This window comes from Takifugu flavidus, chromosome 15 (assembly GCF_003711565.1).
Source record: "Takifugu flavidus isolate HTHZ2018 chromosome 15, ASM371156v2, whole genome shotgun sequence".
Classification (NCBI taxonomy): Eukaryota; Metazoa; Chordata; class Actinopteri; order Tetraodontiformes; family Tetraodontidae; genus Takifugu; species Takifugu flavidus.
In genome coordinates, this window is record NC_079534.1 from 7,869,396 (window position 1) to 7,891,407 (window position 22,012).

General features: G+C 40.9%; 1 protein-coding gene across 2 annotated transcripts; it reads right to left on the reverse strand.

Moving 5' to 3' along the window:
* Window positions 1-295: 295 nt before the first annotated feature.
* On the reverse strand, window positions 296-21,575 carry plppr4a (phospholipid phosphatase related 4a). 2 transcript variants are annotated; one of them, XM_057056626.1, is made up of 11 exons: window positions 21,543-21,575; window positions 11,737-11,922; window positions 11,425-11,554; window positions 11,153-11,348; window positions 9,789-9,846; window positions 9,491-9,664; window positions 8,103-8,238; window positions 7,591-7,819; window positions 6,067-6,682; window positions 5,418-5,550; window positions 296-5,101 (listed from the first exon to the last, which is right to left on the reverse strand). In XM_057056626.1, the coding sequence occupies exons 1-11, from the start codon at window positions 21,558-21,560 to the stop codon at window positions 4,212-4,214; spliced, it is 2,766 nt and encodes a 921-aa protein (XP_056912606.1). In that variant the 5' UTR covers window positions 21,561-21,575; the 3' UTR covers window positions 296-4,211. The 2 variants fall into 2 exon arrangements, with proteins under 2 accessions (XP_056912606.1, XP_056912605.1); XM_057056625.1 differs by lacking the exon at window positions 21,543-21,575 and adding an exon at window positions 17,258-17,727.
* Between the last annotated feature and the right edge of the window lie 437 nt (window positions 21,576-22,012).

Genomic DNA, 22,012 nt, shown 5'->3' on the forward strand with positions numbered 1-22,012 from the left:
AGACATACTTCATTGACTATGGGTCACTGCTGTTGGGTACCAGGATGAGATCCTCAGAGTCTCAGCCAGACCATGATAAAGTAGGGCTCTGGGCTTCTTCCAGTGCGTAACTCAGTGCTCAGACTCATGAGAGAAGTGTGTCAGCACTTCTTGTAGGAGGAAGGCCTGATTTTATTGAATGATGTTCCTGTTCCCCAGATCTGAATCCAACTGAGGGAATCAGACATCGCTCACCAGAGACTTTATCTGTGGTCGAAAAGAGATGCCGAAATCCGACAGAAACATGAGACAGATGTTACTATCAAAATTTTATTCTGTTACAGACACAACTAAAAACAGACATGATGTCAGTCAAATTATTACACCGTCACTGTTGCACATGTTCACACAGTCAGTCCAAATGTCACAGTTCGGTTATAAAACACTGCAGTTAGCTTTAGCACAGCCCTGCTAGCCCTCATGATGGTTAAAATAATCCCTGTACAGCTTCCAGATGTCTTCAGAGAACATATGTAGAATTTTATACAGAATGGGATTAGATAATGACTCAGTTTCTTTCAAACTAGTAAAAATAAAACAATTATGTGATTTACCAACTTATTATAAATAATAGTTATTATATATATATAGTATATATATATATATTCTATCTATATAAGATAGAAATGTGAGCAGAATACAATTACTCATAGCTAAAGCAATAGACTAGCTTCCCAAGATTAACAATATAGACAAAAGCTGCTTTCAATGATTTAGTCAACTGAAACCTACTGAAAGTTACTTTAGAATATATAATTTATAGCACAAGAAGGCAGTCCAGCCCAGTAAAGAATACATAAAAATCCTCAAGCTAAGATCTTCAAAATGTCCTCCAATCTATGCTAACATTAGCATTGTTCACCAAACAAGGGTTCGTACGTATGACTAGTATAAAGATACAAATGTCTATTTACAGCCATAGAAACAGTAAACATTGCTTTTGTTGATCGTAATAAACAAGCAGATAGCTATGTTAACTTGGCAACCTGATTTAAAAAAAAGCACAAAAGCTGAATTTCAGGGCTTTTACAGCAGAAATAGTAAAGCAATGTTACAATATGCTGATTTATTTAACCTTCAGCCAGCTCCACATCTCGAGTCACAACCAGCTCTGTGCTTTAGATGTCCACCTACTTTTTCTTCCTTTTTTATTTAATTATGTATTTTTAGTCAGAATTGAACATCAGTCTGCTCAAAACTGCTTCCCATTAGCGCAGCAGTGCTAATCTGACCTGTGTGCAGGGATGAGTCTCAGAGGCTTTGTACTGTTATGAGCAGGTATGTGACATTAATCATATCTGAGCACTTTCAGGAAATGACAGCAGCAGATTACCAGAATTATTAGTTTATCTGTTATGGGAGCAGGACGTCGAGGCAATCGGGGATTAATTGTTAATAAAAAGTTCTCATGCCATTTAAAAATATGTCTATATACGAGCATGTAGTGTATCATATCAATAAAGATTCAAAAAAAGAAAAATACAAAATGTAACTCTTAGAAGAGATAAATGATGACTCACAATCAGTTTGAACAACTTTCACCATCTATAAAATATTTCTTTTAAACAACAGAGTAACAACAGGAAGCAGAAACAGCTAATAGCATAACAAGAACAACCCAACTATCACATACTGTATGTTCGTGAGTATTAGCTTTTCTCAACACGCTCCAGTTTTCCCAGTCCCAGCAGTAGCCAACTTGACTTTTTATTTTAGCTTTTGCCTTGAGTGGCAAAGTGAGCTGGTTAGCAATGGACATCAATGTTAAACTGGTCATGGCCTCCTCCATGGTATTAATCTGGTTCGAACTTTATCCAACCGTAACCAGGCAGAAGTGGATTGCACACACACACACACACACACACACACACACACAATGGTTTAAAAAAAAAACTCTAAAGATTGTGCCGTGCAAATGTGTTACACACTCAGCAGAATGTTTAAAACTTCAGTCTGAGATGCCAACAAATCATTTCAGAAGCTGAAGACGCCATACCTGAGCTGCTCATGCAGATCCACCAAGCGTTTATATTCAACATTACTTCTGGGTAAATATATGACACTGGGACACTGAGATTATCATTAAAGAACTCTCTTTAGAATCATACTTAAACACAAAACCTTCAATTTAAGAGTTCCATTTTATGAGTTTAATAGATTCAATTTATAATGGTTGATAAAAATTAAGCTATTACTATTATATTTAAAACATATTTCTGTGTTGCTCTACATAAATATCTGCAGATTTCAGTGGGAGAACCTATTTAAATGTGTTTAATGAATCCCTTATGGCAGCATGAAATCCGAGTGTCCCGACAACGTTTTGGTCTTTTTCTTATTTATACATCTTTATTACTTTATTTATAAATAGATAATTGTGCTTTTACAAAAGTATACCACTCAATTTTTCAAATAATGATGCTAATTTTAGAGGTAATGATAAAGGTCATTGTCATAGGAACCTACATTCGTGCTCATCCCACTTGACTGTAACGTGCAGTACCATGATCAGCCCGTGGTGTCACTAATGAGATGCCTGGGCAGCTGTGTAAGGGTGGTTTATGTTTCAATGAATTTCTTTCTTTTAATTACAGTCAAATAAAACGTGAAGAAAAGTTGCAGAACCCACACAACCACTGAACTTCTATGCAATCCAGTATTATTAAAAATAACAATGAATTAAATATGAAACAAAGGGCTGTTTTACACTGAGCTAGTTCTGTCTGTTCTCCCCAGAACCCCAAATTGATCCCCACCAAGAACCGAATAAGAGAACCGGCACAGAATCCTGACATCAAACAGATCATGCTCCATATCTACTGCATCCACTCACAGAAGAGAAAGCACAACACAACACATAAGCAACTCTAGAAAAGCATCAGTCTGGTTATAGAATCTGAACTCAGCCTTGTAAATAAAACCATCATATAAAGTCCTGCTGACTCTCCAACACCAACAGTGTCACTTCATCACTGTAAAATCTGAGCTACAATTGCAAAAAACACGACAAAGTGGCAGCTTATTCAATGTATATATGTAGATATGTACAAATCTATAAATATCCTTGCTCATTCATTTGCTGTTTGTGCTTCCTCCAGTCTGACATGAACAAAACATGCAGATCCTGGCTTTAGATCGAACTCACAATGTAGACTTTCTGCTCAGGACAAAGGCTGAGATGGCGTCTCACCTCAGTTATTTAGTCTTACTTAAAGCCAAACACTTAAAGCAAATCAATAAAAACAGTTCTGATAATTACATGGATAAAAATAGAACATTTAAAAAAAATACAGAATTTTGAATGTAAATTTAGCAGGAAAAAAGCTGCAGTAACGTAAATAGAAATGAAACTCGTCCTCATCTCCAGCCTGTAGGTCAGACTGCACAAACCTGTCAGTCAGAACTTTCCCCTGCTCCAAACTTTGGCTGAAATAAATTCCACACTGCATTTACACAACAACAGAGATGAGCCACGCACGGCAGGTAAACAAAAAAATGCTTGCTTGCCTTTTTCTTTATTAACACAGTAAATTTATCTCACGCACATATACCACTAGCATCTGCTGCCCTTAAAGGGACGTTCCTGTTCCTCAAACACCATTAAGACTGTAGGTTTAATGTCCACTGTGGCCATCTATGCTTATATGTACACATGTGTGGTCACACTAGAAGAATAAATTCCTTTACTGGTGTCACTAGTGTTCCCCAACAGAATGAGGGTGAGAATATGGGAGAAAAGGCTGTATGTAGAAACACTGCAGTACAAATGCCGAACCATTTACAACCAGCTGGAATATTTCCAAAACATTAGCAGCACACTATGTAACCAAACATGGCTGTAAGGCTGGAGATTTCATTTGATTTGAATCAAAGGACTGTCAGGATCATAAAAACATAAAAGAACATGGATGTGTTCTATGCCCCTTTCAGGTGCATGAGAGCTCACGGGAACTCATCTGTGATCAAATTAAAGATGTCAACTATACATTTTCTGGTAAGTTAAATACTTACAGACATGTTTGCCCTCATGCTGCAGCCTGATTGGATAAAGGACAGTTTGTGTGTGGGGCTATAATCCCTTGTTGAACATGCACCGGAACCTGGGTGGTCTGGGAAATGATTCTAATCTCACGTGTATGAGATTCAATATCTTCATGACATTTCTACCACTGTCATTCTTTATAGGCCAGGCCCAGAGTAGGTGTAGACGTGTGGGTGAGGATAGGGCGGGGCAAGGTAGGGGGAGGAGTCGGGCTGGGACGGGCAAACATCTGCCTGTTAGGGTGACTGGGGTGGTTGGGATGGATGGGCTGGATTGGGTTTTCTTGAAAGCTTCTCAGGGTCTCATGGAAACGGTTGCTGCTTTCGCTGTCGATACGGTTGCCATCCTGGCTGTTGCCGAGGTCTGCCGTATGTTCGGGGACGTGAACAACATGTGAGCCACTCTTCCTCCTGAGGGTAGACTCGCGGCTAGATGAAGCAACCGACTGGCAATCTGAGCCACCGTCACTGCTGGCAGCCATACCCCCCTCGACTGGGGTTACCCTAATGGTGGTAATAGCCTGAGGATGAGGGTGGAAGGGTGGGGCAAAACTGACAGAAGGGGGTAATGGCATACCGGAATTAGATGAAATGGGATTAAAGTTAACATGACTATTATTATAGTGGGGGTTATTAGGTAGATTGGCATTTAGGTTGGGATGCTGGAAGATATTACTGGGATGTAAGGGGTGCAGAGGGTGAACAACATGTGGATGGTTTGTGTAGACAACTCCTCCTCCCCCAACATCTCCCCCCCCATCACTTTCTGTTTCTGTGTTGGTAACGCTCCTCCGTCCGTCCAGAGACGCTCCGTCCCTCAGCGAATCGCAGCTATCAGTGTGTCTGTTCAGGTCATTCAGGGCAAAGGTCGACTGTCTGAGGGAGGCTCGTTGTTCTGGAGGTTTCCATCGCCAGGAGCCACTTCCATCTGTGCTGGGAGGTTTCACCACAGGCTTGTGTGATTTTGACTCTGGGTGGGCTTCAACTCGGACTATACTTCCTGATCTTTCCAAACCCCCTCCTAAAAGTCCAAACATACAAATATTAACCTCAGAGCAGTTCAGAATCTGAACATGGATGAAGCAACAGAACACAACCCCCCCCCCAGACAAGCCCAAATCCCCAGTTGATGGTCCTGTGCTCACGGCCATACCCACAGAGCTACAAGGTGAGGATTCAGCTGACACAAGATAAAATTCTACAATGACAGATTATCACATTATGTTTTATAAACTCTACTCTTATTTGCTAATTGGCTCAGAGTGAATTTAATATTTTGTTTGCCTTGAAGATCCCTCAGCGATTATCTAGTGTTACACTTTAGCAGCAGTACACACCTCCACCCACTGCTCCAGTGGTGGAGGCCGGAGGTGATGGGTCCTGGTCCGTCAGGGCTCGATAACGAATGGAACCACCGTCCTCTGAGCGAGGGGAGTAAAGCAAGCCCTGTTGTTTGGATAAAGTTATCACCTGAAATAGGAAGCAGAGACTGAAATGAGTTGTTTTTGTAGGTGGACCATTGACTAACTGTCTACAGACTGAGTAACCCTCATTTATTTTTCTGCCTGAGTGAACTGTTTAATCTAGGATAACATGTCCAAAGCATGACTCTTAAATGTTTGTTTTCATGCATCTTTTACATGCACTTAGTGTAGAGAGAGAATGGAAAGCAAAAATGATTTCTTTCGTGCAGACATCGCCTATTCTAGAAGGAGTAGAAGTCGTCAATTACCAAGTGTGTCGTAGCTGATATCAATCATGAGCAATCAGGTCAGATTCCTCCATTTCTCTTACAATCAGCCTCACATTAGATCATCTTTCATCACATCAGCTGATGCAGTTAAGGAGAATTTAATTCAAGCATGGAAGCCTCATCCAGCACACGGATATCAGCAGACTGAGCATAAGTAAGGAGGTCACAACGTGCACTCTGTCAGGTTTCTACATACAAACAGCCTTGGAGGCAGGTAAAACAGAGTGACTAACCTGCATGAGACGAGGCTGTCCTCCAGCACTGAGCGGCCTGCAGGGGATGGTGGTTTTCTCAGCTGCTCTCAGCCACTTCTCTCTCACTGACCCACCACCATCCATAATACTGTCCTCTGACTCACTTTCCTGATCCCTGCTGTTGAGGTTTTCCTCCTCTGGAATGTGAACCAGTTGGGAAGAGCCAGGTCGGGATTGGATGGACACTCTGGCCCCACTGGGCATTCCAGTACTGCCATTAAGGGCCAAGTGGTTGTGGTTTCCCATAGGAATAGAGCTAGCTGCTAGTTTCATGTACTGAGCAGGAATATGGGCCTCCGCACGCAGCTCTGCCTCCTGACCAATGAGGGTGGGTAGGTGTGTAATGCCACGAAACTCTGCCTCTAGGCCCATAGCAGAAGGTTCAGAGGAGCATCGGAACTCCATGTTCCTCTGAGGAGACGAGGAACAGGCTGGCCTTATTCCATCCATCACCTGCAGAGACAGCTTCCTGTTGTCATTCTTATTCTTCCACTGGCTAAGCAGCTGTTTGGACCGGGTGGAGTCCATGGAGGTGTGGATGGAAGCGTGGCGCCGTGGAATCCGTCCCTCTTCAAATGAGGAGCCTCCATGGGACCTTAAAACATCAAAGATTTCATTTATTTACAGATTTACAACAACACACTGATTCAGTGTGGAAACAAGTCTTTCACAGTTTCTTTGAGTATTTCTGGATGTGATTAAATAAAAAGGACTGATGTATTATCAGGCTTCTTTTTCATGCCACCTGTGCGTTCGCCATATTGACAAAAACAGTATAAGACAAAAACGACTAAAGCCCCAACCAATATTTCTGTCTGTTGATTCTTTCATCTCAGTAATGTGTTTATAATTCAGGATGTCAGAACATTTAGAATGTTGATATGACATCTAGGAGATCTCCTATTAGGGGTGTAATGATAAGAAAATTTCATATCACAGTTAGTTTGACCAAAATGATCAGAGTTATCATTATTATCATGGTATTGTTGAAATGTGCTCAAAATGTTCAAAATTTTCTTATATACAGAGTAAAATAATTTAATAATATTTTTTTTATCTTCATGCTTTTTCTGTTTAAACTAATGAAACAGGTCTATTTTGCTTTTTTGGTTTGTTTAAAGCAGAAATAATCACATCTTATTGGTTTTGTGTGTTTAACGTCTCTGGTGTTTACGTTTTGAGTCTGTCACTATGTAATGGACAATACATTTTTTTTAAAAACTTGAATCAAACAAAGAACAAAAGCCATCCCCAAACTATGCAATGACAAAACCTGTGAAAAATTTCAAAATGGAGATGACGTCACTTATGGGATGGGTGAATTAAGACATTCGGGCCGATCAAAAAAATTGTATAAAATGCAAATTATCAGTCAATTATTTTGTTATGCAGCCAATACGATTGACGAAAAGCCTTGTGCTGCTGCTTCTCCAGTAAATGGGTTTTAATGATAATTACCATACATTCTGAAAGTAATACTAATGTCAGGAACGTCATATTTACCTTGGCAGTGTGCTGCTACTGAAGGTTGCCATGCCGTCATGATTGCCCAGAGGACTGGATGGAGTTATGACCTCCACCTCTGCGCTGGCTCTCTTTAGATTCGACAGAGATGGCTCTCGGTAAGAGGCACTCCTCATCAGGATGGGCTCTGGCCGGTTAGGAGACAAGGTGTGAGAAGAAGACCTTGTGATGATGGGCTCCGGTTTGTTTGGTGCCAGAGTGTGGTGAGCTGAGATGGAGAGAGTGGTTAGACAGAACCCACCATGGATCTACTTTCACTTCACTCATGGAACAATGTGAGCATATTTATGAGTGAATTATCTTAAGCTAATATATAATATATGTTAAGAGATTTTTAGATTTCATCTGAAGGCTCGGTTGGAAGATGAGGCATTGATGAAGCACATCTTAATTTAGATAAGACTAATAAACACTGAGGAAAGTGTTGGTTTATACGTTCATTTGTAAGTGTGATTACTTGTGTACTTTTCAAACAGAAGGTCAAGATTTACCTTGATGACTGTTGCTAATTGCTGACTGGCTGACATTGGGGAGGGAGGAAAGAGGGGGCTCTCTCAGAATGGGGGGAATTGGAAGACTTCTGGACCGGTCCTCACTTGGCTGGAAATTTCCCACTGCATACACACCCTGCATAGGGAAAGATACAAACCCTCATGTGATTAGAATGTCAGGTCCAAAATGTTTATGCGCTGTCTCACAGATACTCTTACAGGAACATGTTACACAACACTCATCATCCATCTTTTCTGCTATGTTGGATTGAGTGTTGGCGAGTCTTCAGCGTGCACGAAAGATTCGCACTTATACGTATTATTATGTGACAAGTGTGTCCTTGTCAGAAGACGTTTTCAAATTAATTACTCTTTTAAAGTTTTCAGGAAATGGTGTTTTGCAGTTTTGGCTGATGCAACATTTCTTCCCACAGAGGAACAAAAGTGTGGAGGGCTGGAACGGCATGTGTGTCTGCTCCAGTTTGTCAGAGAGCTGGAGAGTTCTACCCGAGTGTGTGGGCTGGAGGGTGAGAGAGTCACAGCTCCAGCATCAAATATATCCCATGAATATCCTCCCTCCAGCTCTAGCTACACTGATCCATCCATCCATCCATCCATCCATCCATCCATCCATCCATCCATCCATCCATCCATCCATCCATCCATCCATCCATCCATCCATTTGCATTTATTACTTTATGCATTTATCCATCCATCATCTTTTCATCCATCTATCCATGATGCATCCATCTGTTAATCTCTGCATTTATCCATCCAGCCATACCCAACATCCATCGATCCATACTTGCGCCCATCCAACCATCACTGCTTTATCCATCCCTGCATCAATCCATCTATACTTCTGGATATCCATCCATCCAGCATCCATCCTTGCATCCATCCACCCAGTGTTTTGGCTCTAGGGTGACAAAAATACCCATCATCCATCCAACATCCATCCATCCATCCATCCAATGATCATTCACTCATCCCTGAATTGATCTATTCATCATCCATGCATGCATCCATCCATCACTGCATCGATCCACCCAGTGTATGGGCTGGAGAGTGAGAAAGTAACAGCTCCCGTATCAAATATATCTCATTAATATCCTTCCCTCAGCTCCAACTACACTGAAGGCAGCACAATTCTCATCATCCATCCACTAATCCATCCATCACTGCTGAACATCCACCATAACCATATTAGTGTGGAGTGTGTTTTTGATATGTTTGCCCCAACATGCACCTAGATGATGTGTTAATCAGTGATATACAGCCAGCCTGACCATATACATGTATGGCATATGCTGACATTATGTCCTTCATTTTGTAAGTCTGTGAAAGGTTAAAAAAAGGTTCACTGATAATAATCTGTGTGATGTTACCAGATAAATGGCGATGGCAGCACCCAGTATCCATCCACAGTAGACGTCGACAGGATGATTCCTGAACTGGATGATCCTAGTTAACCCAGCCAGAATGGCCAGCATGACAAAGGTGAACACCAACAGAGGCTTCAGCAGCTTGGCTGAGTCTGTCAGCACCGTGTTAAAGTACATCTGTAACACATAGTTTTACATCACCTTACACTTGATTTAACTACATTTACCTTTCATCAATATTTATACAGCACAACTACTACAGATGTTTCTAAGGTAAGATTTGGAGTCAGTATCTACTTACTGAGATGTAGACAGCAGCAAAAGCAGACAGAGTTGCATGCTGGGAGGGGAAAGACTTCCTGGAAAGACAGAATGAAAGACCATCTTGCCATCTCTATATAGAAATATGAATATATATATATATATATTTATATAAGAATATGAATATATATATACATATATATGGTGATATATATATATATATATTATAATATAAATTAGAATTTCAGTTTGCATTGAAATAATACTGGTGGATGGAAGGTTAAAGCTCTTCTTGCTGCCTTTCCAGGTGCCTGCGTGAAAGGGTTAGAGCAGACGTGCAAAGGGAAGCAGAATAACAACTTTCCATCCACCGTATGGTCAGTGAAGGTTTGAAGTTTCTGCCACACCAAATGAAAGGACAGAAAAAAGAATGTTGCTTGTGTCAGTGACAATCATTAGACACTAAAAGATGCAGTTGAATATTAATTGGTAACATGACTTTTAAAGAAACTTGAACATGAGTTTATGTATGCGTATGATTTGTGTGTGTGTGTGTGTGTGTGTGTAGCAGGTGTTTAATAAATGCGTAAATTCATGAGCATAAAGGACATAGGAAGGCCACTGACTCAGAATGCCATTACAAAATAGTACATCCAGAATAATTCACAAGCTGTGGCTGACTACTAAAAACTGGAGCAGTATCTTTGCCACTAAAGACAACCTTTGATTTGTTTTATTACAATTTCTAAGGTTTAGGCCCATCCACACATTTGTATTAACTAAGAAATGGGAATCATATGCATAACACTGAGTGACAGGCTGAAGAACACAGACAGAACACAGAAAATGTTACGTTAAGTTTTCGGAGCAGAGCTGTTGACAGTTAGTTCAGACATGGGAAAAAGCAGATGGAGGAGCAACAAAGAGAGGGACAGCAAGAGAATAGAAAAACAATAGAGTAGAAAATAAAGCTGTTGATTATGCTGTCTGTCTTCTCTTTGTATGAAAGATGAGTCAGTTTTATGAAGAAACTGGTGCTGAAAGAGTTAATATATTTTGTGTCAGTGTCTCCTCCATTTCTAAAGTATCACACGATGTTCAGTCCCCACATCAGCTCATTTCCTTACTGACTGAGTGCTGGTCTTCACACTGGTAACCATAACAACGGTTTTGGCCTGTATTTGTTAAGAAAATTACAGCCTGGCTAAACATGCAAGTGTGTGCTATAAATAAATAAATAAATAAATAAATAAATAAATAAATAAATAAATAAATAAATAAATAAATAATAAATAAATAAATAAATCAATCAATCTCCGTCCCATGGTCTTCTGGTAAACGCCCACTCACACGTCCTCTGACACACTCACTTCACTCCCACGCTGCCTAGCTGCAGGGCTTTACCTTCCAGCAGTGATCAGACTGCTGTCTTGTCCAGAGCAGATGTCCTCCAAAATAAAGGCCTCGTCACAGGTGGACAAGTTAATGTGGGTCAGATTGGGCTTGCAAACATCCAGCCAGTAGGGAGTATGTTGACCAGTGGTCAGCTGGAGGATGTCAGTTATGAGAGCCGTCACACACAGACCAAAGATATGGACACCTGTGAGAAAAACCATCATTAACATCAGCAGCATGGAGAACCTGTGACCAGCTGAAAGACTGGATGGATCTATTACCTATAAAGCGAACCGCCCTGCGAATGTAGGAGTTGAAATTACAGCCAGCAGCATTGATGTTGGCCTCGGTCTGTGTACTTGAGGACCTCCTGGAGAGGTAGCAGTAAAGAATAGCCTCCCCCATCAGAATCTGTGCACACAAGACCAAAGCAGTGTAACTCCTGGAAATGCAGCTTTATTTATCTTCATGCGGTAGGTCTGTGTGCCTCAATGACCAGCTTTGAGACAAATGCTGACAGGTGAAGCCCAACAGAATCAAAGAGATTCTTTTGGACTTCCAAAGTCAAACGTGAAAGTTGATGGTTCACTCACAGTGGCAGTGGGAGCAGCAAATGCCAGGCTGAAGAGCAGAGGCAGTGGGCAGACTTCCTGTCTGGGCAGGATGAAGGGCAGAGACAGGCTGCGGTCATTACAGCTGTACCCAGAATGCACTGGCTGGAAAATATCAGTAAGTTCCAGGAAGTATAGACTGACAACAGAGGAGGCCAGGATAGGGAGCTGCAGAGGAGGCACAGAAAAAGAGCTTTGTAACTGCACCAACACTGTAAAGTAGGTCAGAACTGGTGGTTATATACCCGTGAAAAAGCCAAATAGCAGTTTAATTGACAACACTCAGACAGCACAGCACGTGTAGTGTGTTAGAGGTATTACTTATATCTACAAATTAAATTCTTACTTGCAACTTTCTGGAATAACAAGCTTTAAATTTAAATGTGTCGCTCATTTGCTTCTTTATAGCAGATTAATGTCGAGCTTATAGTTCAAAGTAGAAACGGTGAATAGGAAAAGCTTCTGTTCAGCATCCTGATGACATTTTCACTTCAACACCACTGATTTCAGTAATGGGAGTTGCCTAAATGAGGCCGTCTGTGGGGTCACATGCTGATCTGTAGTTCACGTCCCTGCTGCTCAGAAGAGCAGAAGCTGATTTTTCTCCAGCAGCACCCACATTTTCTCCCCGTGGGAGCTATTGTTTGTAAAGAACAGCTAAAACAGTGGCCTCTTCTCTGTTTTCCACACATGAAACTTCTCCTGTGAGGTTTAAACAAATCACAAGTCGAATTGAAGAGGAAATATATGTTGGCCCTTTAAATCAGCAAGAAACATGCCAATATCAATCCATATGTTTCCCACATCACATCATAACATGGTCATTAGAGGTCAAGGCCTTAATGCAGCCTGGTGAACGAGTGACACCAGGACCCATTATGGGATGAAAACAAGGTGGAGGAGGCAGTGTGATATTTTGAGGCAATATTTTGGTGGAAAATGTTTGGTCCTGCCAGCCAAGTGGATGCTATCAAAACACCATTGCAGTCCATGTTCAACCTTTCATGGAAACAATATTTCCTGATGGCCATTGGCCTCTCAGCAGGATAATGCTCACAGACTCAAAGCTGAAATGGTTCAGGAATGTTTGAGGTGCTCAACAATGAGTTTGAGGTGTTGACTTGGCCTCCAAATTATCCAGATCTCCATCCAATCAACCATCTGTGGAGTCCCCTCCACATAATTTACAGGACTCAAAGGATCTGCTGCTAACATGTTGGTGCTAGATATCATAGCACACTGTTCAGCGTTCATGACTCAGAACAGCCCTGAGGGGCAGGGGGACCAAAGTATTAGGCAGGTAGTCACAATTATGGAAGATAAGTATGTATACGTGCCAGCCAGGATTCTTTGAGCTTTGAGAACTATTCTACTTCAAGATTTATACGTAATGTACAGATCATGTGGTTGTTTAAGTTCTATTTTTTCTGTTAGTATGATGAAATAAATATATATCCACATTCAACTCATCACTATAAATACTTAATAGAAAGAAATTAGGAACTTTTCAGTTCTATTGTATCGTTGAGAAAAAAACAACAGATTTAAAAAGATTATTTTAAAACAAACTTGCAATGAACATGTATCCCAGCATGACAGGGAACAATTCAAACGTTTCAAAATAAAGTATGTCTCCAGTCGTTCATGTAATATATCATGAATGTAATTCCATATGATTAACTCATTCCATATAAGGGTAATTATTTCAATTTTTATTAATTTTAGTTGTAGTGTGTTACAGTGGAATTTGCAGACACAATATTCACATTTATTTTTGATATAAACCAACATTTAAGAAGTCTTTTACTGTGAAAACTGGTTCAGTGTCCCCTGGTTACCTGTACATTGCACATTTTCACTGTTTCACTCTCATTGTTTAAATCACTTAATCAGTAATTCAACTCTTGTACATTCAGATATAGTTAAATAAACCTGATCTAACACTTGAGTGATGCATAGTTTTTCCCGTGATTGTTCCTGTAGTTATTCCAGATGAAAACTGATAAAGTGACTGAAGTGTAGGAGGCGGTTTTGCTGTAGCTTCATAGGATCTGCCAATAGTAGCTGCAGTAAAAGAGCTTCCTGCTCACCCACCTACGAGACTTTCACAACTCTACAACTCTTAAAACTTTATTCATGAAAAAGTAAATGTTAACTAACAAATGCACATGTTATGTGTGCCTCAAGATGGTAAAGGTGTTTAAACCTGATCTAAAACAGATGTGCATTATCTTTCTATACATGATTATTACACTCCAATGTGTTATTAGACCTCCAGTTTAATACCTGTCCCAACTAAAAAACATTTTGGAGAGCAGTGTGAGAACATAAAAAGTTTCTGAGCTACAACTGAACTGTCCACTTTACTGTATGAAGGGCAGATATGACAGTGTCCAAGCACTGAAGCTCACAGCTGTAATGACACCAGAGCTTAAAGAACAACTGTACAGCTGCTAATGTGTTTAACGATGTATAGTGGGAGGCTGTTACAAAATGGTCAGCTTAGATCAAAGGTGTAATGCTCCCTCTGGGCTCTTCTCTATATGGCACTGATGAAGGGACTATGGGAAAATCCATAGCAGAGCAAAACCAACCAAGACCTCAGCATTCGCTGGGCAAACAGAAGAAATGAGACTGCAGAGATGCTTTTCTCTGCTTAAAGTCTGAGGCCATTCTACCCCTGAACACAGATATAAAAATACACTCCATTCAGAAGGCCATGTTGCCTAGCAGCCAGTTAGTGGGTAGGATGGTGTGACAGTGTGTGAGATAGAAAATACAGTCGATGAGAGATGTTCTCTTTCCTTGAGCCCTTGTCAGGACTGGGTTAACCTGGCACGCTTTTGGTGATTTATAAAACTGCCTGCTGTAGCTTACTATCATGACTAAATCTTTACATTAAGATATTATTTCTGCATAAAAACGCAAACTCCTCCTGTAAATATGTATTCTTGTATCCATATGTAATAGATTGAGACATATGTGTAAAATAACTCAAAATGTATTTCTATTTGTCATGTCACCTCGCAAGAGTAAAAGTCCTCTCCTCAAACGGAACTTAGTTTTTGGTGTACGCCTGCATTCCTTTCCACGGGTGAACTGCATGCATATATGTACCCTGACCCTGCCTGAAAGCTTCTACTTTTCATTCATGCTCTTTGGGAGAGGTCATCATTTTTTTGGGGAGGGGGGGTTCCACTTTATTCTGTGTTTTGCTGGGGTGAATTTAAGAATTCATTAACCTGTGCTCTTTGTTCTTTTAATTCATTCTCTGTAGGCGAGGAGAAAGAATAAAAACTGAGTGACAACTTTTTCTTGAAACAACACAGAGGCATAAGACCGGTCACACATATTCTGTAAAACCAAAATGTGATCATAAATCTGTCAGACAGCTTAACGCACAGTAAAGAGATTCTTTGTAGTGTAAACAAAAAAGTCATGGTTCATTAAATTAGGCTGGCCAGTCTGCTAAATCCAGCAGTTTCTCACTTCAAAATAAGGTGATCTTGTGGTCACAAAGTAGTGGACTCTCGCTGAGCTAAACAATAACAGTGAAGCTAACAACCTTCCCAGGAGCCAAAATGGAGACTGTCAGCATTAAACTAGAATCACAAATATTTCATGTTTCAGTAGTTACTGTCGTCCAACACGCACACACACACACACTCACGTGCACGCACGCATGCGCGCGCACACTCGGAACCTGACAACTTTAACCTACTTTGCTGTTTTCTGCAGGACTCGACTGCTTCTTGGTCTCTGATGGATTTTAATAAATTTTGATATTTTCTGCAGAAATGCCTCATGAATTGACAGTACCTTTAAGTCAATCAATCAATCTTTATTTATATAGCGTCTGTTACAGTCAAAATTGTTTCTAGGTGCTTTACAGAATCCCAGGGCCTGACCCCCAACAAGCAACAGTGGCAAGGAAAAACTCCCCTTTAACAGGAAGAAACCTTGGGCAGGACCAGGCTCATGTAGGGGGACTCTCCTGCTGGTGGCCGGCTGGGTAGAAAGAGAGGAAAAGGGGGAGGACAGGTAGAGGAGAGAATAGACAAAAGCTCATGGAAATACATTAATTATAACAAACTGCTGGTATAGGAGTTGAGTGGGTCAGCAGGGTCAGAGGTCAGTAGGACAGCATACAATTGAGTGTAACCTACATCTTAGATGGTGTTGACTGATTTTACCAACTTCACTAGTTGCCTGTTTTAATGTGTTTTCAATACAATAGGTCGATGTGAATGATGCTAAAGACACAACTGCTCTTCCAGGTTCAAGACAAACCTCAAACTGTAGTTGACATCATCACATCATCTGCAAAAACAAGCACATTGCTGACACAAATATACATAAATAAGCTGGTGGGACCTTCATTTCTCCTGAAGCTCATTTGCATTAAAAAAATTTGCACATGAAAATGCAACGTAGAAGAGGTGCTCCTCCCGACCTTTGAGGGAGCATCTCTTGTCATTCGCTCATCAGCTGAGGAACCTGGACCACTTTTTTTCAAACTAACAGTCAGGATTTCTCCTCCCTCATCAACAGATCTGGCATCCAGCCTACAACCGATGACAGGTTGTCAAGGACTTTCACTGAGAAGTTCCTGTGACACATGGCTACCTGTGACAGAATCTTGTACTTATCTGCATTCTCTATCTTCAACCACCTTCTGTCACACAAAAACACACACACCACTTACTGTTGTCACAACAAAAATATGATGCTGTGATACTAATTTTCAAAAACCTTAGAATCCAACTATGACAATGCTATTAAATGACCTCCATGCATGTAAAACAAAATTGATGATAGTAATAATAAAGTGCACGTTGTTGAGCTAAGCAGTTGCAGTTTGGGTGTGCATGAACTGCAACTGCAGCAGCATCAGCGTGGGCTTTAGTCCTGGGGCCAGGAACAATTACTCTGAGAGAACCGGTGGAAGAGTCATCTGACAGGGACCATTCACTTAATAATACTGATGATTAAATGAGTATTATCGCTCCTGTAGGCAGATGAATTTGTTCTCATGGTTGTTGCCATTTACAGTCATGCACAGTCTTTGACTGAAGGTGCATCAACCATAAAGAACTGGTGATTATTTGACATTGTGATTTATAAATCTGACAACAATCCTTTATACAGACGATCTGTGCTATCCTCTAGAGACAGTAGTGTCATTGGCTGCTCTTCAGCATCAATTCTGGGGCCAAATACCTTCCTGTAGCGTGTAATCGCACCAAGATCTAGAACTTCTTCCATTTCAGTACTCAAAGCCTTATTAGATGAACCTGATGGGTTTATTTTCCCTGAGACATGTTCATGTGAAACAAGAAAACCAACCAGACAGCAACAAAACCAGTTACTGCAGCTGCAAGACACAGAATGAAGTATAGATAGATAGATATAGATAGATAGATATAGATAGATAGATAGATAGATAGATAGATAGATAGATAGATAGATAGATAGATAGATAGATAGATAGATTTAATTTCACCTCTACAAAGTAAAAACATGGTAGCAGAGTGACGCTGTCCTTGGTGTCATTCCCGCCTTTGAGTCGCTCCTTGGCACGATTCATCACGAGCAGCCGGTGGTCTCTCCCGTTGCCGGGAGACAGAGAACTGTACTTAATTCCGGTCGTAATTTTGGCAAAATTTGGACCGTTCCCCCCACCTCTCACGTCCTTAAAGGGGGACCTCCATCTTCCAGCCGGATGGAGCGGAGGTGTCGACAGCGGTGCGTTCTGTCGGTGGTCCCCCAAAAACGCCTGTCTGGGCTTCAGGGGGCTGTGCCAGTGCGGGGCTGGTGCGGGGCTTCCAGGATCAGCTCGACTCAAGTGCCGCCATATAAATGAAGGCTAAATGTGTGCGACTGCGGGCTGTGTGAATTACCCCCATTCAGCCCCAGGCACTTCAATGATGCTCCTTCGCTTCTCAGCGCTGCTCTGGTGCGGCAGGTGTTTGTCACCAAGTTAGCCAACATACGCGATTACGTATCCGGTCAAGACTTTCAAAATAAACCAGGTCAAATTCTCCTCAGCGCTCTTAAAAAATCACCCGGTAACCGCGTGGATATTTTTAAGTAACCGTGCTATTTGCATTTTCACGTGAGAAATGCCTTAATTTCGATTAGCGAGTGCAATTATACCAGGAAAGTGAGCATCCGCCAGCCTGGTATATTAGAGGTAATTTGGCCAACTTGACACACAACAGAGACGGCAGTCTGTAGCAGAGATGACAAAACTTCACGACGTCTCACTCTGCCCTTACTTTGCAGATATCACCACCAAGCCAATTACCTAACCTCTCTTTGAACCCACTTTGATTGTTGTCGATTACAATAATTCACTGCCATTTACAGTATTTTAACCTAAACCTCAGGATTCTGTGTGCTTATGTTCTTTATTACGCATTGCTCACCTTTAAGGTCTCTTACCTTGAGTACAGTAAATAAAAATACAAGTCCATGGTTTGAAATTGATAAATGGTTAATTTTTTCTTCTTAGTGATGGTCAAAATGAATATAGTGTTGAAGTTGTACCTGTAAATGAAAGTCATTCAAGTGGTGCACAAATCGGATTTTGCAATCAGAACTCAACACATTTGATGAAGAGAAACTGCCTCTCACTCTCAGCTGAGATCTGTTTTACACATCCTGATTTCATGTCACTGTTTTCAGTAGAATGTTGAAATAGCCAACAAAAAAAACAACAATCTTTCAACAATCTTTCCAAACAACAATCAGATAAAATAAGAATCACGATTTCAAGACGATGAAAGAAGATCCCGAAGTGACCAATCTGCATTACGGAAGGCAGAAAATCCATTGCCATGAGCAATTTTCGACCTAATGCCCTGTTGTTCAGGCCAGACTGAGGAAGACAATCAGAAATGTTGGCACGATGTGACCATAAAGGTTTCATATCTGTCTGTTAATCATCCATTAAATACATAAATTGTAGCGTCTGGATCTCAGCTGCAGAGTGATTCAGCTTCTCCATACACAACCTTGGGAGGGAAGCCAAAATCCACTGATGGCTGTGCTAAAAACCCATTTTCTGCATGGAGCTGCTGCTCTTATTTTGTGATGGTATGTGGGACGTGCAGCCCCGAGGATACACGGGCGAAAAACTCTAGGCCATTTTGTTGCCTTCAGCTACTTACTGCAATATGTTTCCAGTGTGCTAAAAGACTGCTGCCCTGCCAATTAGCTTATCTTTTTTTTTTGTTTTTCAGAGATGGATACTTAAAAATGGTATTTGTTAAATATGTCAATTTGAGGAACATAATTATCAACTGCAACTGCAGCAGCATCAGCGTGGGCTTTAGTCCTGGGGCCAGGAACAATTACTCTGAGAGAACCGGTGGAAGAGTCATCTGACAGGGACCATTCACTTAATAATACTGATGATTAAATGAGTATTATCGCTCCTGTAGGCAGATGAATTTGTTCTCATGGTTGTTGCCATTTACAGTCATGCACAGTCTTTGACTGAAGGTGCATCAACCATAAAGAACTGGTGATTATTTGACATTGTGATTTATAAATCTGACAACAATCCTTTATACAGACGATCTGTGCTATCCTCTAGAGACAGTAGTGTCATTGGCTGCTCTTCAGCATCAATTCTGGGGCCAAATACCTTCCTGTAGCGTGTAATCGCACCAAGATCTAGAACTTCTTCCATTTCAGTACTCAAAGCCTTATTAGATGAACCTGATGGGTTTATTTTCCCTGAGACATGTTCATGTGAAACAAGAAAACCAACCAGACAGCAACAAAACCAGTTACTGCAGCTGCAAGACACAGAATGAAGTAGATAGATAGATAGATAGATAGATAGATAGATAGATAGATAGATAGATAGATAGATAGATAGATAGATAGATAGATAGATAGATAGATAGATAGATAGATAGATAGATAGATAGATAGATAGATAGATAGATAGATAGATAGATTTAATTTCACCTCTACAAAGTAAAAACATGGTAGCAGAGTGACGCTGTCCTTGGTGTCATTCCCGCCTTTGAGTCGCTCCTTGGCACGATTCATCACGAGCAGCCGGTGGTCTCTCCCGTTGCCGGGAGACAGAGAACTGTACTTAATTCCGGTCGTAATTTTGGCAAAATTTGGACCGTTCCCCCCACCTCTCACGTCCTTAAAGGGGGACCTCCATCTTCCAGCCGGATGGAGCGGAGGTGTCGACAGCGGTGCGTTCTGTCGGTGGTCCCCAAAAACGCCTGTCTGGGCTTCAGGGGGCTGTGCCAGTGCGGGGCTGGTGCGGGGCTTCCAGGATCAGCTCGACTCAAGTGCCGCCATATAAATGAAGGCTAAATGTGTGCGACTGCGGGCTGTGTGAATCACCCCCATTCAGCCCCAGGCACTTCAATGATGCTCCTTCGCTTCTCAGCGCTGCTCTGGTGCGGCAGGTGTTTGTCACCAAGTTAGCCAACATACGCGATTACGTATCCGGTCAAGACTTTCAAAATAAACCAGGTCAAATTCTCCTCAGCGCTCTTAAAAAATCACCCGGTAACCGCGTGGATATTTTTAAGTAACCGTGCTATTTGCATTTTCACGTGAGAAATGCCTTAATTTCGATTAGCGAGTGCAATTATACCAGGAAAGTGAGCATCCGCCAGCCTGGTATATTAGAGGTAATTTGGCCAACTTGACACACAACAGAGACGGCAGTCTGTAGCAGAGATGACAAAACTTCACGACGTCTCACTCTGCCCTTACTTTGCAGATATCACCACCAAGCCAATTACCTAACCTCTCTTTGAACCCACTTTGATTGTTGTCGATTACAATAATTCACTGCCATTTACAGTATTTTAACTTAAACCTCAGGATTCTGTGTGCTTATGTTCTTTATTACGCATTGCTCACCTTTAAGGTCTCTTACCTTGAGTACAGTAAATAAAAATACAAGTCCATGGTTTGAAATTGATAAATGGTTAATTTTTTCTTCTTAGTGATGGTCAAAATGAATATAGTGTTGAAGTTGTACCTGTAAATGAAAGTCATTCAAGTGGTGCACAAATCGGATTTTGCAATCAGAACTCAACACATTTGATGAAGAGAAACTGCCTCTCACTCTCAGCTGAGATCTGTTTTACACATCCTGATTTCATGTCACTGTTTTCAGTAGAATGTTGAAATAGCCAACAAAAAAAACAACAGTCTGAACAAAGACTGTAAAACAACAGACAACCCACTAACACTTTACTTATTATTCTCTGAGCAATATTTAGCATAGTTGGAAAAGAATATTTAAAGAATTATTTGAAATAACAAAAATTATATAATTAACTGACAATGTCACATTAATTCACTGTTTACTTGTTGCTTTTTTGAGCTCTTTTAAATAATTCTGCAGGTTGGTCTGGAATCTGTAGAAGAGCATTACCTGATAGATAATGCCTTTCTTTTTTCTGCAGCCTTAAATTACAGCTAATATTGTCAAGGCACTATTTTTAAAATTCTTAACACTTTCATTTATAGGCTGTTATTGTGAGAATATGATGAGAAATATTAAAGATGATGCCATCAGATGTCTTATGCAGCCTATAGCCCAAAGATGTTTAATGGATGAATTTTTAGTAATCAAAGAATATTGTGAAAAATTGATTAAACACTCAACACTTCCTTATCTTGTCCTTGGGTTTTAGATTATTTAAAACATGTCCCATCAGGATGACGTGCCAGGCTCACTCATTGGAGGTTACGTCCTTCCAGAAGAAGAAGAAGAAGAAAGGAGAGTGCAGACTGACCTGTGGTCTGATCCTCATGATGGCTTCATGGCGATGTTACTGTTACCGACCTCTGAGCTGCTTCAGCTGTTTTTCCTCTCTACCCTGTCAGTTATAGGTTCTGTTCTGGGTCAGTCCAATAGGGGATCCCTCTCTCTCTCTCTCGCCTTCTCTGTCATCTCTCTATTTTACATGTCCTGGCTTTTTCTCTTTTTCCTGAAATTGAAGTTCTTTCCTGCCAGAGTCTATTCAAGCAGTCAACACACCCTCATGCCCAGCTCAGCTCACCTGTTCAAACACTCGGAACCCGAGAGATGAGAACCTCCCCAATCTACTCTAATCTATTTGCCAGCACAGTTGATTTTTGCTTCGTCCTCATATCAATATCCTTAATATTTATTTGATTTTTATTGATACATTTATTTGAATCACAAACTTTAGGTGCCGTTTTAGAAACCTGAAAATGACTGAGCCATCTATCAAAATATTGT

Bases quoted from the DNA above. Each gene is read 5' to 3' on its own strand.
- plppr4a (XM_057056625.1), bottom strand. From the start codon at position 17,341: ATGAATCGTGCCAAGGAGCGACTCAAAGGCGGGAATGACACCAAGGAC. The intron at 11,923-17,257 runs GTGAAATTAAAT...CCTCCTCTGCAG, and splicing joins CATGTTTTTACTTTGTAGAG to CTCCCTATCCTGGCCTCCTC. The intron at 7,820-8,102 runs GTAAATCTTGAC...TCTCCATCTCAG, and splicing joins AATTAGCAACAGTCATCAAG to CTCACCACACTCTGGCACCA.